This window comes from Microcaecilia unicolor, chromosome 4 (genome assembly GCF_901765095.1).
Source record: "Microcaecilia unicolor chromosome 4, aMicUni1.1, whole genome shotgun sequence".
NCBI classification, from domain to species: Eukaryota; Metazoa; Chordata; class Amphibia; order Gymnophiona; family Siphonopidae; genus Microcaecilia; species Microcaecilia unicolor.
In genome coordinates, this window is record NC_044034.1 from 210735317 (window position 1) to 210753118 (window position 17802).

At 43.0% G+C, this 17802-nt stretch overlaps 1 protein-coding gene across 1 annotated transcript; it reads right to left on the bottom strand.

The window, feature by feature from the left end:
* Positions 1 to 892: 892 nt before the first annotated feature.
* IFITM5 (interferon induced transmembrane protein 5) lies at positions 893 to 4203 on the bottom strand. The gene is made up of 2 exons (XM_030199515.1): positions 3908 to 4203; positions 893 to 1554 (listed from the first exon to the last, which is right to left on the bottom strand). Exons 1-2 carry the CDS (start codon positions 4160 to 4162, stop codon positions 1336 to 1338), a joined length of 474 nt encoding a protein of 157 aa, XP_030055375.1. The 5' UTR covers positions 4163 to 4203; the 3' UTR covers positions 893 to 1335.
* Between the last annotated feature and the right edge of the window lie 13599 nt (positions 4204 to 17802).

Genomic DNA, 17802 nt, shown 5'->3' on the forward strand with positions numbered 1-17802 from the left:
GCCTGACAATCTGATTGTCAGGTGTGTCCTGAGGACTAGGTTGAGAACCACTGGATTAGAGGAAGGACCTGGCTGCAGAAAGATTTTACTTCCTGTATACCCCAGCCTCTCTCAAGGAGAGGCTGCATGGGTTTTGGCACTCAAACTTAAAAAAAAAATTAAATTAATTTAGTGATCTTCACACACACTTCCCCATCTTGACTTAGAAGAGTTACAGCACAGGCTGTAACAGTGCAAGCATCCCTCTCTCTCAGACACGCACATTGCACCATAAAAGCTATAAGGTAGAGCATGAGCAGTAGCAATACAAGCATTCTTCATACACACAGTCCTGGCACAGCATAGCAGCCAACTTTTTAGAATGATTGGGGGTGCTAAACCCATCACAGATTATCCCTCCTTGGATGAAGTGAAGGCATTTGGTCAATAATGGGGGTGCTACAGCACCCACAAAGCTGCCACCTATGCACCACAGAAGAGATACAGTATGGACAGTAGTTCAAGCTCTCTCCCCCTCCCCACAAAAAAACCCCCCACACTTTGTGGAGTGAGAAAGTAATAAGTTTTCCAGTGACTATTCCGTTCTTTGCTTCTTCTCTCCCAACCCTGCCTCCAAGGATTATAATTTGTGCCAGTGGTGCTGGTGGATTTAATCCTATGAACACATGTTTACTGGGAACTGGAGTGAGACTGTTGACTGATTTCACATGGATCTCCAAATAAAAATGACTTTTGCTCACTGCCATCTAATACAGATTAGTTCCAGGTGCCAGTTTACCAAGCCAGCCTGATCACTTCAAACCCTTTCAAGATGTCAAAAGAAGTCCAATAAACACAAAAAGAGGAAAATGTAATCAGTATTACTTCCTGGAAAAATTACTTCATTTAGCACACCAACTACAATAACTTTATTAACAACTCAGCTAGATTGCCAGGAACAGTCAACTAGAGTAGGCTTAAATGTATACAAAAGGATAAAAATAAGGAGTAGGTATTGCAAGTTCCTGCCTGTGTCTGTAGAACAGTTCCTTGATTTTATAAGTATTGCTGAGAGCCTGGGATAAGAAGTACCCCAGATATTATAATATAATGAATCATTTGCAGCATCAGGTATGAGATCAGTCCACTGGGGCCAATGGTGGAGAAGGGGCTTAGGGTGAGACTCATTGTGTTCTCTGTCAGGTCGGATCTACAGTGGTTTTCTCGCCCTTTCAACAGCAGCATGTCCTGGGCCTTAACAGAATCTACATGTTAGTCATTTGGTTTGTTCAGCTTTTGTCCTGGATGGGCTTCTTCCCAGATCAGCGTCTGGATTGCTGGTGTGAGATTCCTGGGTCACTTCCTATCATCGTCACTGACAAAGTACTTGAGATTGAAGAAATTGATGGACTCCTGAGTGATGTTGGAGAGGTGAATCACTCCTGTGACCACCAGGGCGATGAGCAGGAGTGGCACAGTCACATTCCATATCGTGGCCAGGATATTGTAACATTTGGCTTTAGAACCATAGTGACGGGCAGAGTCCACATCTCCGGCTACCTTCTGGTCTCGTGCCTGAGAGCAAAGGAGGGACAGATGAAAGCAACCAGTTTTAAACAAAGTGCTGATGCTTGTACTATGTACTCATAAAAATAACAAGACTCTTCCTGAATAGGGTGTTAAGATCATGCAGGGCAGATCTCTATGTATATTTTCAGTGAGGATTCTGAGAGGACTCCAGATCATGAGGAGTAGATTGAGTCATACATTCACATTAAGTTCCCCAAAGCAATAGTTTCAGATAGGGGCTCCAGAGCAGGGGATGCATCTCAGAAAGCAGAGAGCAGTTGCAAACAGGTTCCCTTTGGTCCTGGAGCCCCTGCACACTAGTGACTAAATGTGCAAAACTAATACCATTAGGAGAATACCACTAGGAGAAACTGTCTTACCTGAAAATAAATGCAAGCCAAATATTAGGTGACCGTGAAACAAATAAATAGAAAGTATGACATTCTAGATAACCTCAGTTAAACTCCTCATGCATCTTTTAGAAAGGTGGCAAATATTCTCTTCCCTCCCCCCTCCAACTCACTCACCAACTTTGAAAAGTGGAAAAGTCATCTGTCCTTTCCAATGATTTGAAAAGCAGTGCACAGGAATGTGTTAAAAAATGATCCCAAATCCTCAGGCTTATGGGAGAGCAGAACGTACCATTTAGTGGACACTGGTTGGCAAAGACATTCACTAAATTAGAGGACATGGCAAAGTAGCAGTCTGCTTGAATTGGAGAGCACACCATTGTCCAGTATATGACCTTGCGTTAGGACTCCAAGTCCAAAAACAGAAGGCAGAACTTCAGAACTGGCTCAGCCTATTAGCGGTTTTAGTGCGCACTAAGCATTAGCAAGCGCTAACTGTGTAGATGCCCATAATATTCCTATGGGAGTCTACACGGTTAGCGTGCACTAACTTTTAGCATGCGCTAAAAACGCTAGCACACCTTAGTAAACAGGGCCCATGCTATAGTAAACCTACTGCTAGTTTGCAGAGATCTTCTATTTTATTTCTTTTAAAATTTATACCCTGCCTGAAAAATTAACCCACCGATATTAAAAGCTATTTAACCAGTCCCGCATGGCCGCTGACTGGTTAAATAGGATATTGGCACCTAACTGCTAATATTCAGTGGGAGATAACTGGTTATCTCCGCTGAATATTAGTTGTTAGGGCCTAGTGCATAACTAGCTATATCATGTGATTTATATGATTAGGTGCCGATATTCCGCGCCTAACTGGATAAGTTTAGCGGTCAAGTAGAGCCGCATAAATACCTGTCCTATCTTTAACTGCTAAAACATTAACAGGTTAGTGCTGAATATCGGCTTAACCAGTTAATGTTTTAGCTTTTAAAATACCCTGGTTATTCAGTGCTGGTCACTTGAAATGGCCTGGCATTGAATATCCAGGTTTAACACCAGTGGTGGACAGCAAAAGTGCTGTCTGCTGCCGACTGAATATCAGACCCTTTGTGGCTTATGAATTTCACACATAAAACATTCAAAACAACAACAACAATGTTAAAACACGACAATCACTTAAAAATAGTATAATAAATCTACTGTATAGCAGAGAAAGCTTGAATAAACAGATGGATCTTCAAAAATTTCTCAAATTGTGACAAGGTGGTACAAAAACACAAATGACCTGGAAGCTTGTTCCATAGCAAAGGATCTGCAATTGAAAAGGCTCTTGCCTTGGGTTCTACATAATTTAAGAAACTCAGTCCTTTTACTGATAATTGCTTTACATTCTCTGATCTCATTTGCCGTAAAGGGTGGTATAACTGCACTGCTTGTGCTAGATTCCATAATGATCATTTAAAACAATTAGAGCACAATTTTCAAAGCCATTTACCCCTGTAAATAGCAATTTACTGTCGGAAAATTGTTCATGCTTGATCTGGCTATAGGTATATGCAGAGATGTGTTGCACATGTCTACATTTCAAACTTTGTGGTTATTTTTCTGAGTTCAGTACATTTCAGCAGGCACTTACGATTGAGTTTCACATAAAAGTTGATTCTGGTACCCAGGAAGTCTCTGGGTATCTCCATGTAGTACATGTGGGTTCTCAACCCAGTCCTCGGGCACAACCAGCCAGTCAAATTTTCAGGATATCCAAAATGAATATGCATGACATAAATTTGTATGCATTACCTCCATTTTATGCAAATCTATCTCATTAGTTGTGGGTATCATGAAAACCTGACTGTGTGCGGCAAAAACGGCCCCCACAATTTAGTAAAAGGGCCCTTAAGGGTATTTTCTGAATGCTAGGAATTAGCTGGCAGTTCAAACCCACAGGATCCCAGCAAGCAGCAGTGAAGGGGTGCAGATTCCTCATTGCATTCCGAGAATATCAGCCTTACCTTGACAGAATAAACCAAGGCCATGAAACCGAAGCAGCAGAGGTTCATGTAGATGGTGTTGAAGATAGACCAGATCAAGTAGTCTCGTGGCACAACTGGGGGTCCAATGGTAATTACTGTATGAGAGCGATCAGGTTTGCTAGGTGTAGCAGGAGGGAAGTCCTCACGGGGGTATGAAGTGTCCATGGTGGTGAAGGAGAAGTCCTCAGTACTAACAGCAGTGACAGAAGGACAAACAGCAGTGTCCCTTGGCATAGCATGCTAGGAGGGCTCTTTATACATATAGTCCCTGCTCCCTATCATTACTTCACCATCCCTGCTATATTAGACAGTAAATTACAGCTCTCCTCCATGTGGTTTCAGCAAAAATGCTTTCCCAGAGTTGGCAGAAAGATCTCCTGTTTCATCAGCCCACCCTAACTCTGTTTTACACTGCATTCCTTTGTGCACATCTGAGTCTAGCCCTCAGAGCACACCAATATAATTTTAGAGGAACAGAGAAAGTACAAGAGATTACAAGGAAGATAACAAGAATAACATTTCTGAAAACAATGAACAAGATTGGAACAGACAGCAAGAAATCAAGTGTTACTCTTGAGTGCCAAATTTGTAATCGTTGCTGTCCCAGAGATGACTGCACCTGATAACCAAATATTTTCATTTATAAGTAAATTGGAAATACATTTTCATGGCTTTTTTCTACTACCACAAGGAATCAGATTCTTTATACAAGGTGGAAAAGAAGCAGTTTGGTAACTTGTCCAAACTAAAAATACTTCAATGAAAACTGACAATGCAATTGGGTAGAAACATAGTAAATGATGACAGAAGAAAATCACATTATCCCACTCTACTCAGGTGTGATTCTTCCACTTTGAGTAGAGCAGCATATAAATTTCCATCCTCAACTCAACACCAGCTCCACGCCTCATCTCTGTCTTCCACCTTTTTCCCACTACTGCCCTCCATATCAATCCCAAACATGCTAGGAATCTGTTGCTGTACTGATCTCTCTTTCAGTGGTGGGTCATTTCAGGCCACACCATCTTTCACTATGATTATTACAAGGCCAACATTAAATCCACACCCAGATTTCCACTGAGTTACCTAAATTAACAAATGCTTAAAGCCATCTCGTGTTCTTTGAAGTTTGGTTAGAGGAATAAATGTTAAAGCAGTGGTTCTCCACCCAGACCTCAGGACAAACCAAGCCAGTCTGGGTTTCAAGATACTCACAATTAATATGCATGAAATCAATTTGCGTGCACTGCTTCCATTGTATGTAAATCTATCTCGTGCATATTCTGTGTGGGTATAAGTACATAAGTAATGCCACACTGGGAAAGACCAAGGGTCCATCGAGCCCAGCATCCTGTCCACCACAGCAGCCAATCCAGGCCAAGGGCACCTGGCAAGCTTCCCAAACATACAAATATTCTATACATGTTATTCCTGGAATTGTGGATTTTTCCCAAGTCCATTTAGTAGTGGTTTATGGACTTGTCCTTTAGGAAACTGTCTAACCCCTTTTTAAACTCTGCTAAGCTAACCGCCTTCACCACGTTCTCCGGCAACAAATTCCAGAGTTTAATTATGCGTTAGGTGAAGAAATATTTTCTCAGATTTATTTTAAATTTACTACACTGTAGTTTCATCACATGCCCCCTAGTCCTAGTATTTTTGGAAAGCGTGAACAGACGCTTCACATCCACCTGTTCCATTCCACTCTATCATGTCTCCCCTCAGCCGTCTCTTCTCCAAGCTGAAAAGCCCTAGCCTCTTTAGTCTTTCTTCATAGGGAAATCGTCCCATCCCCGCCTTCATTTTAGTCGCCCTTCGCTGCACCTTTTCCAATTCGACTATAACTTTCTTGAGATGCGGCGACCAGAATTGAACACAATACTCAAGGTGCGGTCGCACCATGGAGCGATACAACGGCATTATAACATCCTCACACCTGTTTTCCATACCTTTCCTAATAATACCCAACATTCTATTCGCTTTCCTAGCCGCAGCAGCACACTGAGCAGAAGATTTCAGTGTATTATCAACGACGACATCCAGATCCCTTTCTTGGTCCGTAACTCTTAACATGGAACCTTGCATGACGTAGCTATAATTCGGATTCTTTTTTCCCACATGCATCACCTTGCACTTGCTCACATTAAACGTCATCTGCCATTTAGCCGCCCAGTCTCCCAGTTTCGTAAGGTCCTCTTGTAATTTTTCACAATCCTGTTGTGAGTTAACAACTTTGAATAACTTTGTGTCATCAGCAAATTTAATTACCTCGCTAGTTACTACTACTACTACTTAACATTTCTAGAGCGCTGTTAGGGTTACGCAGCGCTGTACAAATTAACAAAGAAGGATGGTCCCTGCTCAAAGGAGCTTACAATCTAAAGGACGAAATGTCAAGTTGGGGCAGTCTAGATTTCCTGAGTAGAGGTGTAGTGGTTAGGTGCCGAAGGCGACATTGAAGAGGTGGGCTTTGAGCAATGATTTGAAGATGGGCAGGGAGGGGGCCTGGCGTATGGGCTCAGGGAGTTTGTTCCAAGCATGGGGTGAGGCGAGGCAGAAAGGGCGGAGCCTCGAGTTGGCGGTGGTGGAGAAGGGTACTGAAAGAAGGGATTTGTCTTGAGAGCGGAGGTTACGGGTAGGAACGTAAGGGGAGATGAGGGTAGAGAGGTAAGGAGGGGCTGCAGATCGAGTGCATTTGTAGGTTAGTTACTCCCATCTCTAAATCATTTATAAATATATTAAAAAGCAGCGGTCCTAGCACAGACCTCTGAGGAACCCCACTAACTACCCTTCTCCATTGTGAATACTGCCCATTTAACCCCACTCTCTGTTTCCTATCCTTCAACCAGTTTTTAATCCACAATAGGACTTTTCCTCCTATCCCATGACCCTCCAATTTCTTCTGGCTGGCTGGGTGTGTCACGAGGACTCGGTTGAAAATCCCTGGGTTAAAAAGATAAAGGGGTTTGCCTGGTGGTTCAGTTGTAGTGCTGTGCACTGCCATGCATAACATCCAGTGGTGTGAATTTTTAACAACAGGCTCTCTCGCCGGTCCACCTCTGCGCCCCCCCCCCCCCCGTCCACCTCTGCTCCCCCCCCCAAATTGCAGAGCTGGCTATACCCAGGGAGAGAGCCTGTGTGGGCAATGCATTACTCTCTCTGGGAAAAAAATGTAAATGCTCCCAGGTTCCAATCTAATTCATGTTTAATGTGGGATAAAATGCCATAAATAAGTAAATAAATAGATAGAAACTCTGAATGTTAAGTACCTGATTCCCATAACATGATGTCTGTTTTAGAAGCCCTTAACCAGGAGAAAAAAAAATCTCTGTACCAATATAACAGAGTTAGGGTGTCCCTATAACCAGCCCCTCCAAATGACACACTGATTAAGATTTATAACAAATTAGTACTCTACCCATGAAAAGTTATTCCCTGGTTGGGAGGTGAGGATAGTGCTGGGCAGACTTATACGGTCTGTGCCAGAGCCGGTGGTTGGGAGGTGGGGCTGGTGGTTGGGAGGCGGGGAAAGTGCTGGGCAGACTTATACGGTCTGTGGCCTGAAGAGCACAGGTACAAATCAAAGTAGAGTATACACAAAAAGCAGCAAATATGAGTTATCTTGTTGGGCAGACTGGATGGACCGTGCAGGTCTTTTTCTGCCGTCATCTACTATGTTACTATGTTATTATACTTCCTCTGTGTACAGTGGTGGAAATAAGTATTTGATCCCTTGCTGATTTTGTAAGTTTGCCCACTGACAAAGACATGAGCAGCCCATAATTGAAGGGTAGGTTATTGGTAACAGTGAGAGATAGCACATCACAAATTAAATCCGGAAAATCACATTGTGGAAAGTATATGAATTTATTTGCATTCTGCAGAGGGAAATAAGTATTTGATCCCCCACCAACCAGTAAGAGATCTGGCCCCTACAGACCAGGTAGATGCTCCAAATCAACTCGTTACCTGCATGACAGACAGCTGTCGGCAATGGTCACCTGTATGAAAGACACCTGTCCACAGACTCAGTGAATCAGTCAGACTCTAACCTCTACAAAATGGCCAAGAGCAAGGAGCTGTCTAAGGATGTCAGGGACAAGATCATACACCTGCACAAGGCTGGAATGGGCTACAAAACCATCAGTAAGACGCTGGGCGAGAAGGAGACAACTGTTGGTGCCATAGTAAGAAAATGGAAGAAGTACAAAATGACTGTCAATCGACAAAGATCTGGGGCTCCACGCAAAATCTCACCTCGTGGGGTATCCTTGATCATGAGGAAGGTTAGAAATCAGCCTACAACCACAAGGGGGGAACTTGTCAATGATCTCAAGGCAGCTGGGACCACTGTCACCACGAAAACCATTGGTAACACATTACGACATAACGGATTGCAATCCTGCAGTGCCCGCAAGGTCCCCCTGCTCCGGAAGGCACATGTGACGGCCCGTCTGAAGTTTGCCAGTGAACACCTGGATGATGCCGAGAGTGATTGGGAGAAGGTGCTGTGGTCAGATGAGACAAAAATTGAGCTCTTTGGCATGAACTCAACTCGCCGTGTTTGGAGGAAGAGAAATGCTGCCTATGACCCAAAGAACACCGTCCCCACTGTCAAGCATGGAGGTGGAAATGTTATGTTTTGGGGGTGTTTCTCTGCTAAGGGCACAGGACTACTTCACCGCATCAATGGGAGAATGGATGGGGCCATGTACCGTACAATTCTGAGTGACAACCTCCTTCCCTCCGCCAGGGCCTTAAAAATGGGTCGTGGCTGGGTCTTCCAGCACAACAATGACCCAAAACATACAGCCAAGGCAACAAAGGAGTGGCTCAGGAAGAAGCACATTAGGGTCATGGAGTGGCCTAGCCAGTCACCAGACCTTAATCCCATTGAAAACTTATGGAGGGAGCTGAAGCTGCGAGTTGCCAAGCGACAGCCCAGAACTCTTAATGATTTAGAGATGATCTGCAAAGAGGAGTGGACCAAAATTCCTCCTGACATGTGTGCAAACCTCATCATCAACTACAGAAGACGTCTGACCGCTGTGCTTGCCAACAAGGGTTTTGCCACCAAGTATTAGGTCTTGTTTGCCAGAGGGATTAAATACTTATTTCCCTCTGCAGAATGCAAATAAATTCATATACTTTCCACAATGTGATTTTCCGGATTTAATTTGTGATGTGCTATCTCTCACTGTTACCAATAACCTACCCTTCAATTATGGGCTGCTCATGTCTTTGTCAGTGGGCAAACTTACAAAATCAGCAAGGGATCAAATACTTATTTCCACCACTGTATATCTGTATGCACAAGACGGTGGCATTTTAAAAAATTTAACTTTTTTTTTTACAGTATCCTCCCCACCCCACCTCACCTACCTATTACAGACCTCCTCCCCACTCCCCTGAGCCGAAGGGTCCCACTCCCAGCGCATACCTTAAGGCAACGCCCCTAGTGGATTCTTTGGGGTAGGAAAGATCCCCAGTCTTTCCTGTCCGCTGCTGGTGCTGACCCTCCTCCTGCTGCATCTTCTTTAAAATGGCTGACAAAACTTACAAGGGTGGCCTCGCAAGACATCTGCTTCCTCTTTCTTCCCTCCTCTCCATCCATATGCATCTCCTTCCTCTCTCTTTCCTCTCATCCATCCATGTCCAGCTCTTTACTTCTCCTCCCTCCATGATCCATGTCCAGCATTTCTCCTCTCTCCTCCCCTCCATCCATGTTCAACTCACTTCCTCTCTCTTCCCTCCCTTCCATCCATGTCCAGCATTTCAACTCTCGCCCCTCCCCTCCATCCATGTCCAGAATTTCTCCTCTCTCCCCTAAATCCATGTGCATCTCCTCCTGTCTTCCCTCCCCTCCATCCATATCCAGCATTTTCCTCTCCCCTTCCCCTCCATCCATGTTCATCTCACTTCTTCTCTCTTCCCTCCATCCATGTCCAGCATTTCAACTCTCTCTTCCTCCCCTCCATGTGCATCTCCTTCCTCTGTCTTCCCTCCCCTCCATTCGTGCCCAGAATTTCTCCTTTCTCCCCTAAATCCATGTGCATCTCCTCCTCTGTCTTTCCTCCCCTCCATCCGTGTCCAGCCTTTCTACTTCCTCTGTCTTCCCTCCCTCACTTCCATCAATATCCAGCATTTCTCCTCTTTCCTTTCCCCTTCATCTGTGTGCATCTCCTTCCTCTGTCTTTCCTTCCCTCCAACATTTCTCCTCTCTTCCCTGCCCTCCACCCCATCCATGTCCAGTATTTCTCCTCTCTCTCCTCTCCTCTATCCATGTGCATCTCCTTCCTGTTTTCCCTCTCCTCCATCCATGTCCAGCATTTCTCCTGCCCTCCCCTCCTTCCATTCATGTCCAGCAACTCTCCTCTCTCCCCTGTGCTCCTCTCCCATCCCATCCATGTCCAGCGATTCCCTATTGCCCTCCCTTCCATGTCCAGCAATTCTCCTTTGCCCCCTATCCTCCACTCCCATCCATGTGCAGTGACTCGCCCCAGCCTCCACCTGCCTCCCCTTTTTAGCCCCCGAGTTACAGTTCCAACCCCAGCTCCAGCTCACCTGCCCGCTCTCAGATCCCCGATAGCCCTCCTTTCCTTCCTGCCGCTACCCTGCAGCGCTGTGACTTGAGGTAAAATAAAAGATTTAAACGCAGGGTGGCGGCAGGAAGGAAAGGAGGGTTATTGGAGAGCTGAGGATGGGCAAGTGAGACGGCCCTGGGAAAAAAGGTGCTGGTACGCCGCACTGGGAGTCTGTGACCCTGCATCTCGGTGGTGTGTGTGTGTGTGGGAGGGGGGGGGGGGCAAGCTGTCTCGCACTCCCAGAACAACCGGCTCGCAAGATGCCCAAAAATTTAACAACCGGCTCTCGCAAGCCGGCTCCAGCACACCACTGATAGCATCCCTGGCCCAATTGCTTAGTCAGATCTTCCACTACAGGAGTCTGCTAGAGTCAGGAATACTGCAGAGACAGTGTTCACAGTCCTGCGAGGAAGGGAATTGTGGTTATTGCTGAAAAGTGACATCTAGTGGTCAGATTCAGAGCCCATGATTGTAGAGTTCTGGAATTAGCCCCATGTAAGACCTCTGAAGTGGACCCTGAACAAGAATAGTCACTGCAATGACCAGGTTGGGTGTGTATTATTTTTTTAGCCCCTGACACAGCCCTCTTGGGTGAAACACGGCCTGTGTCAGGTGTTTGATTAGGTTGCAGTGGCGTACTTAGGGTAGTTGACACCCGGGGCTGGTCATTTTTTAACACCCCCCTCCAAAATCCAGTACTAGGCATACCGAGAATACAAAACACTCAGGACCTATAGAGCAATTCTACCATACCATAAGCAGTAATTTCTATGAGTCACACAAGGAAAAGGAAAACATCTTAAAACACTACAGTGAGCACTAGAACATCAATTCACCTATTGTAAAACGAAACCAGACAGAATACTACAGATCGTCGATCCTGCACAGTCAATGCCAACTGAAAGCCATGTCTTTTTCATAAACACAGATACACCCTAATCCACTATAGAATAAATAATCATAAACTTTCTATTTAGACAAAAATTAAACTGAGCCTCCAAGATGCCAAACTCTGCATACAATGCAACAGCACAGAAACAGAAAATGTCCCCTAGTACTGTGCAAAATATAAAGACAGCAGATGTAAATTTGAAAAAACTAACAAATACCAATCACCACTTTACAAATTAACAAATAGAAATAAAACAAATAATATCATTTTATTGGTCTAATACATTTAGCTTTCAGAGGCCAAAACCTCCTTCCTCAGGTCAATACAGTATAGTGCTGTTACAGTATCCTATCCTGACCTGAGGAAGGGGGTTTTGTTCTCCAAAAGTAAACTGTATTAAAATTAGTCCAATAAAAAGATTACCTTATTTCCATGTTCTATTTATAAACATTTATTAACACAGCTACAATACTACTTTATCCTAAAGCAAAAAAAATAAAAAAATATATTTTATTTACAGTTTGTTGTCTCTGGTTTCTGCTTTCCTCATCTTCTTTTCACTGTCTTCCTTCCATCCAGAATCTGTCTTTGCACTCTCTCTGACATCCAGTATCTGCCTTCTCTCTCTCACTGCCATCCAGTGTCTGCCCTCTCTCTCCTGTCCCCTCCATCCAATGTCTGCTCTCTCTCCCTGCCCCTTCCATCCACTGTCTGCCCTCTCTCTCCCTTCCATCTAGCATCTGCCCTCTATCTCTGTCCCTTCCATCCACTGTCTGCCCTTTCTCTCCCTTGCATCCACTGTCTGCCTTTTCTCTCTGCCCCTTCGATCCACCATTTGCCCTACCTCTCCCTTCCATCCAGGATCTGTCCCCTCTCTCTCTCTGCCCCCTCTTTTCGGCCCCCAGTTCCAGCCCTATTATCCATCTGCCCCTAGTTCTAGCCCCAGCCCACATCTCCCACCTGCCCCCTTTTCAGCCCCCAGTTTCAGCCCCACTATCCCACCAGTCCTGAGCTTCAGCCCCAGCCACTTCTCCCTGTCCCCTTTTCAGCCCCCAGTCCCCCCAGTTTCAGCTCCTGCCCCTTTTATTTATTTATTTGTTACATTTATATCCCACATTTTCCCACCTATTTGTAGGCTCAATGTGGCTTACATAGTACCGGAGAGGCGTTTGCAGACTCTGGTATGAACAAATACAAAGTGACGTTGTGGTAAGATAAAGTTCATGTGGAACAGTCACATTAGGGAATCATACAACGGAAGAGTTGTGTTATGTCCATTATGTTCTTTAGTTTTGTTGTGTTGCAGAGATCAGGCATTTATGTTGGATCAGTAGGGTATGCCTTTTTAAACAGGTTAGTTTTTAGTGTTTTCCGTAAGTAGAGGAGTGTGGTAGCCGTGTTAGTCCACTCTTAAGGTTATCAATAGAAATCAAACAAAATAAAACATGGAAAAAAAATAAGATGATACCTGTTTTCCGGAAACTTAGGTGGTCGTTCGTAGTTTTCAAGGCTTTTGGTAATGCGTTCCACAGTTGTGTGCTTATGTAGGAAAAACTGGACGCGTAACTTGATTTGTATTCGAGTCCTTTGCAGCTTGGGTAGTGCAGATTTAGGTATGTTCGTGTTGATTCGGATGTGTTTCTAGTTGGTAGGTCGATCAAGTCTGTCATGTATCCCGGAGCTTCACCGTAGATAATTTTGTGAACCAGAGTGCAGATGTTGAAAGTAGTGCGTTCTTTGATTGGGAGCCAGTGTAGTTTTTCGCGAAGGGGTTTTGCGCTTTCAAATCGTGCTTTTCCGAAGATAAGCCTAGCTGCCGTGTTTTCAGCGGTCTGAAGTTTCTTTAAGGTTTGTTCTTTGCATCCTGCATAAATTCCATTGCAGTAGTCTACATGGCTTAGTACCATTGATTGTATCAGGTTGCGAAATGTTCCCCTTGGGAAGAATTGTTTCACGCGTTTGAGTTTCCCATTGAGTGGAACATTTTCTTTTCAGCCCCCAGTTCCAGTACTAGCACTAGCCCCCTTATCCCACCTACCCTCCTTTTCAGCCCCCAGTTTCAGTCCCATTTATCCACATGCCTTGCATTAGAGCCCCCCTTTTCAGCTTCAGCACCATTCTCTCACCTGCCCTTTTTTTCAGCTCGAGACCCATTCTCCCACCTGCCTCTGCCCCAGGCATGGCTCCATTCTCCCTCCTGCCCTCTTCTCAGACCCCAGTTCCAGATCCAGGCCCCTTCTCCCATCTGAGCCCCCTCCCCGACACAGTCCCCACCTGCCTACCCTCAGCTCCGTCAACAGACGACACCCCTCTTCTCTTTGCCACCCTGCCTTAAAAAAAATCTCTGAAGCGGTGGCACAGCGCCTCGCGTCTGCATGTAAAAGGAGTGGATCATCTCGGGCCTTCCCTCACTGTGTCCTGCCCTCGCGGAAATAGGAAGTTACATCAGAGGAGGGCGGGACACAATGAGGGAAGGCCTGACGAGGCGATCTGCTTCTTTTATACGCAGACGCAAGGTGCTGTGCCACCGCTACAGAGATTTATTTTAAAGGCAGGGTGCCAGGTGGCAGAGAGAAGAGGGCTGTCGTCTGTCGACAGAGCTGAGGGTAGGCGGGTGGGGACTGGGAACTGTGGCGCCAGTAGCCCTTGAGTGGGAGCAGCGGGAGTGGAGCACCCCCCTCATGCTGACACCCGGGGTGGACCGCCCCCACCGCCCCACCCTTGATACGCCACTGTTAGGTTGATAACCTACAATAAAGAGTTACTTGTACCTACTACTGATCTGCTTTGCTTGTTTCCACATTGGAGTTTGCAGATCATATGCTTTCTTGTTTCTGGGACCATCTTTGTTGGTCATCTTTGAATCTGCTTTGGCAGGTATCATGTCTTTTTCATCATGGAAGAATGTTTAAAGTTTTAATGAGGACTGCTTGGAGAGTATGTTACTATCTGACCCATTCTTCAAAGAACCGAAAGTACTAGATGATTATATTAAACATTGGGAAGAAGCAGTTAAATTAAGAAAACTATAGAAAAGGGTTGAATTGCATGGTTCATCTCTATTAGAATACTGTTGGTATAAAAGGATCCCAAGGGGTCTATGTATTAATAAATCATCTACTATGTTTAATGATGATGCAATGGGAAGCTATACTCAATAAATTCTCCTTAGATCTAATAATTCTGATCATCAAGACTTGTAAAGAAAGAGAACAAAAAGTCAAAGAGGAATTAGATAAAGAATTGATCTTTTTGAAAGAGAATGATGCATGTTTTGATATATTATATGATAATTTCAAAAAGAGTAGTGAACAGTTTGAAAGAGACCTAAGGCTGTTAAAATTTGAAAACTTCAGACGCGATGATCAGGATTAAAAGAATAATAATGTGTATCCTTGGCACAGACATAAACAACAGCAAAGAAAGAAGAGTTACAATAGGATGAATAATAGGATGACCAATGGGTTTTAGCCATCCAATAAACAAGGGAAGAAACAAAATGTTATTGAGAAACAAATACAGAGTAAATTACCTTATAGTTCCAATACGCTGACAGAAAGGAAAAGACCTAGAAGTGAACAAGATGAAGTGTTTGACCCTTCAGCTTCCCTTTATATTACTCCTCCATGTGTTAATATTGACAAGCAGGTTTTTCAATTAGGTCAGCTTTGGAAAAGGAGATCCAAAACCAACAACCCCCAATAGGAAATCCAAGAGATCGTACATACAACAGAGGGAGAGGTCGGCCCGTGGAAGAGGGAGAGGTGGATTTCATCAATACAAGCTAAGTCAGGAAAATCAGGGGATGTATTAAATTCAGTAGATAGCACATCTAATAGAATTGTAACAGTGGCTTCCACCTAGCAATACACATCATTTGATTCAGGCATTTGAAACTATAGTTCTAAATGATATAACAGTGCCTGAAAAACAAGATAAGAAAAGGATATTCTATAACATGACTAGAGAAGAGAGTGAGGCTGTTTAAAACATTACGTAATGATCTGAGTATTATTATAAAACCAGCGGACAGTGGTGGTGCCGTCATAGTCATGAATAGAGATATTTATATTGCAGAGGTAAATAGGCAATTGGAAGAAAGAACATTTTACAAAGCGCTCAGTGAAGATCCTATGATGTCATTAAAAAAGGAAATTGTGTTCTTAGTATCACTAGGTCAAGAAGTCCAGTATATTACTCAAAAGGAAACTGATTTTTTGATAGTTGATTAACCTGTTCTTTCCACATTGTATATTCTCCCTAAGATACATAAATACCTGTCTTCCCCTTCAGGTAGGCCAATAGTGTCTGTGTGTGGTTCTCTTTTGGAACCTTTATCCATTTTCACAGATAAGTTTCTATGTCCTTTCATAAACAAAATTCCGTCATATATTCAGGACTGAGCAGACATAATTAATATCTTGAATACCATGGTATGTAGCAAAGATATGCTTCTAGTTACTCTAGATGCAAAGAGCCTTTAAACCAATATACCTCAACAAGAGGCAATTAAGAGACCTTCACCTTCGGGTTCCTACTGAATTTGTGGTAGAATTGGCAACAATCGCACTTACAAAGAATTATGTTTCATTACTGGCAAATATTACCAACAGATGAAAGGCACTGCGATGGGTGCTACTTTTCCACCCTCTTTAGCTAGTCTCCATGTGGGTAATTTCAAGAATAAATATATCTCAGAATCTGTATTTTCTGTTAAAATGTACTTGTGGAAAAGATACAATGATGATATTCTTTTGATTTGGAAAGGGACAATGTGTGACCTACAAAAGTTCTGTACGTGGTTAAACAGTTTGGAGTGGAGGAGTGGCAGAGTGGCCTAGCGGTTAGAGCACCAGTCTTGCAATGCAGAAGTAGCCGGTTTAAATTCCACTATTGCTCCTTGCGATCTTGGGCAAGTCACCTAACCCTCCATTGCCTCAGATACAAACTTAGATTGTGAGCCCTAGGACAGAGAAATATCCGGAGTACCTGAATGTAACTCACCTTGAGCTACTATGAAAAAGGTGTGAGCAAAATATAAATAAATAATCTTAAATTCCAAATGAGTTATTGCAAAAAGAGTATCCCCTTTTTTGGATATCATGATTAGTATTAATGGAAAAAGATTTTTGACTGACGTCTATCATAAACCTACAGATGTCAATAATATGTCTTAATTACACCAGCTGTCATAGTGAATTACTTAAGGCTAATCTTCCATTTAATCTGTGTTTACATCTGAAGCACTTGTGTTCTGACCCTCATACTTATCATATAGATCTATGAATATGAAAAGACACTTTTGTGAAAAGGGATATCCCAGAACATGTATAGATAGGGTATATTAGAAAGCATCTGGCACTTTGTGAACTGATTTGTTGAGGCCAGCTTAGAAGAAAACTAGCAATAAGATAGTATGTACACCTACATTCACAAATATGTCCAACCCTATTGTCAGGATTCTGAGGAAACATTGGTGTCTAATATAAGGTTTAGCTCCATTTAATTATAAAGAATTAATTGTTGCTTATAAGGGTGAAAGAAATCTGAGAGATATGGTGGTATCTTCTGTATTATCTAATATTACATCATCAATAAGAAATTTACCCCTGTGGTTCTTCTTTTTTTTTTTTTTTAATATAGTGGGCTATTCGATTCAGTACTTGAGTCATATTACACTTTTATTGGAATATTTAGTACCTTTTATTGGTACTTTTGTTTTACAACTAAATTATTGCATATTAATTATAACTTCTGATGACGTTTTCCCAATGCCAATTGAAGCGATTTTGATTATTTTTTTTACTTTTAAATTTAGTCTATCTGGCGTTGTTTTTATAGGCACCATATGTTGTTTGAAATGATGTTTACATACATTTTGGGTTTTTTTTGAACTTTTACTTAATTTTGTGGGTTCTTAGGATGATATGATTTTGTTTGCACATTTTCATTAGTAGCACTTACAACTTAAATTTTCCTGCTACTAGTGTTAGCGGTCTTGTGCAACTAGTATACTTCTTTTAGATTAGTCAAGTGGGATATCAGATTTGGTACTTGAGTCACACTATGCTTTTATCATAATATTTATCACATTTAATTGCTACATTTGTTTTAGAATTAAACTATTGCATTTTCATTATAACTCTTGATGACGTCAATTGCAGCAATTTTATTTATTTATTTTTTGACATTTCAATTCACTATATTTTGCGTTGTGTTTATTGGCACCACCTGCTGAGTGAAATACATACTTTCATTTTTTAAAACTTATACAGCGATTTGGTGGGCTCATGTGATGGTGCTATTTTATTTGCTTATTTTAATGTTTGGATCTTTTATATAGCTATACAACCTTTGGGTTACTTTGGCCTCAACATTTTGGTTGAACTTTGACCTCT

Excerpts from the sequence above, each read along its gene's own strand:
- IFITM5 (XM_030199515.1), bottom strand. The coding sequence starts at position 4,162 with ATGCCAAGGGACACTGCTGTTTGTCCTTCTGTCACTGCTGTTAGTACT. Across the intron at positions 1,555-3,907 it reads CCTTGGTTTATTCTGTCAAG|GCACGAGACCAGAAGGTAGC; the intron begins GTAAGGCTGATA and ends CTTTGCTCTCAG.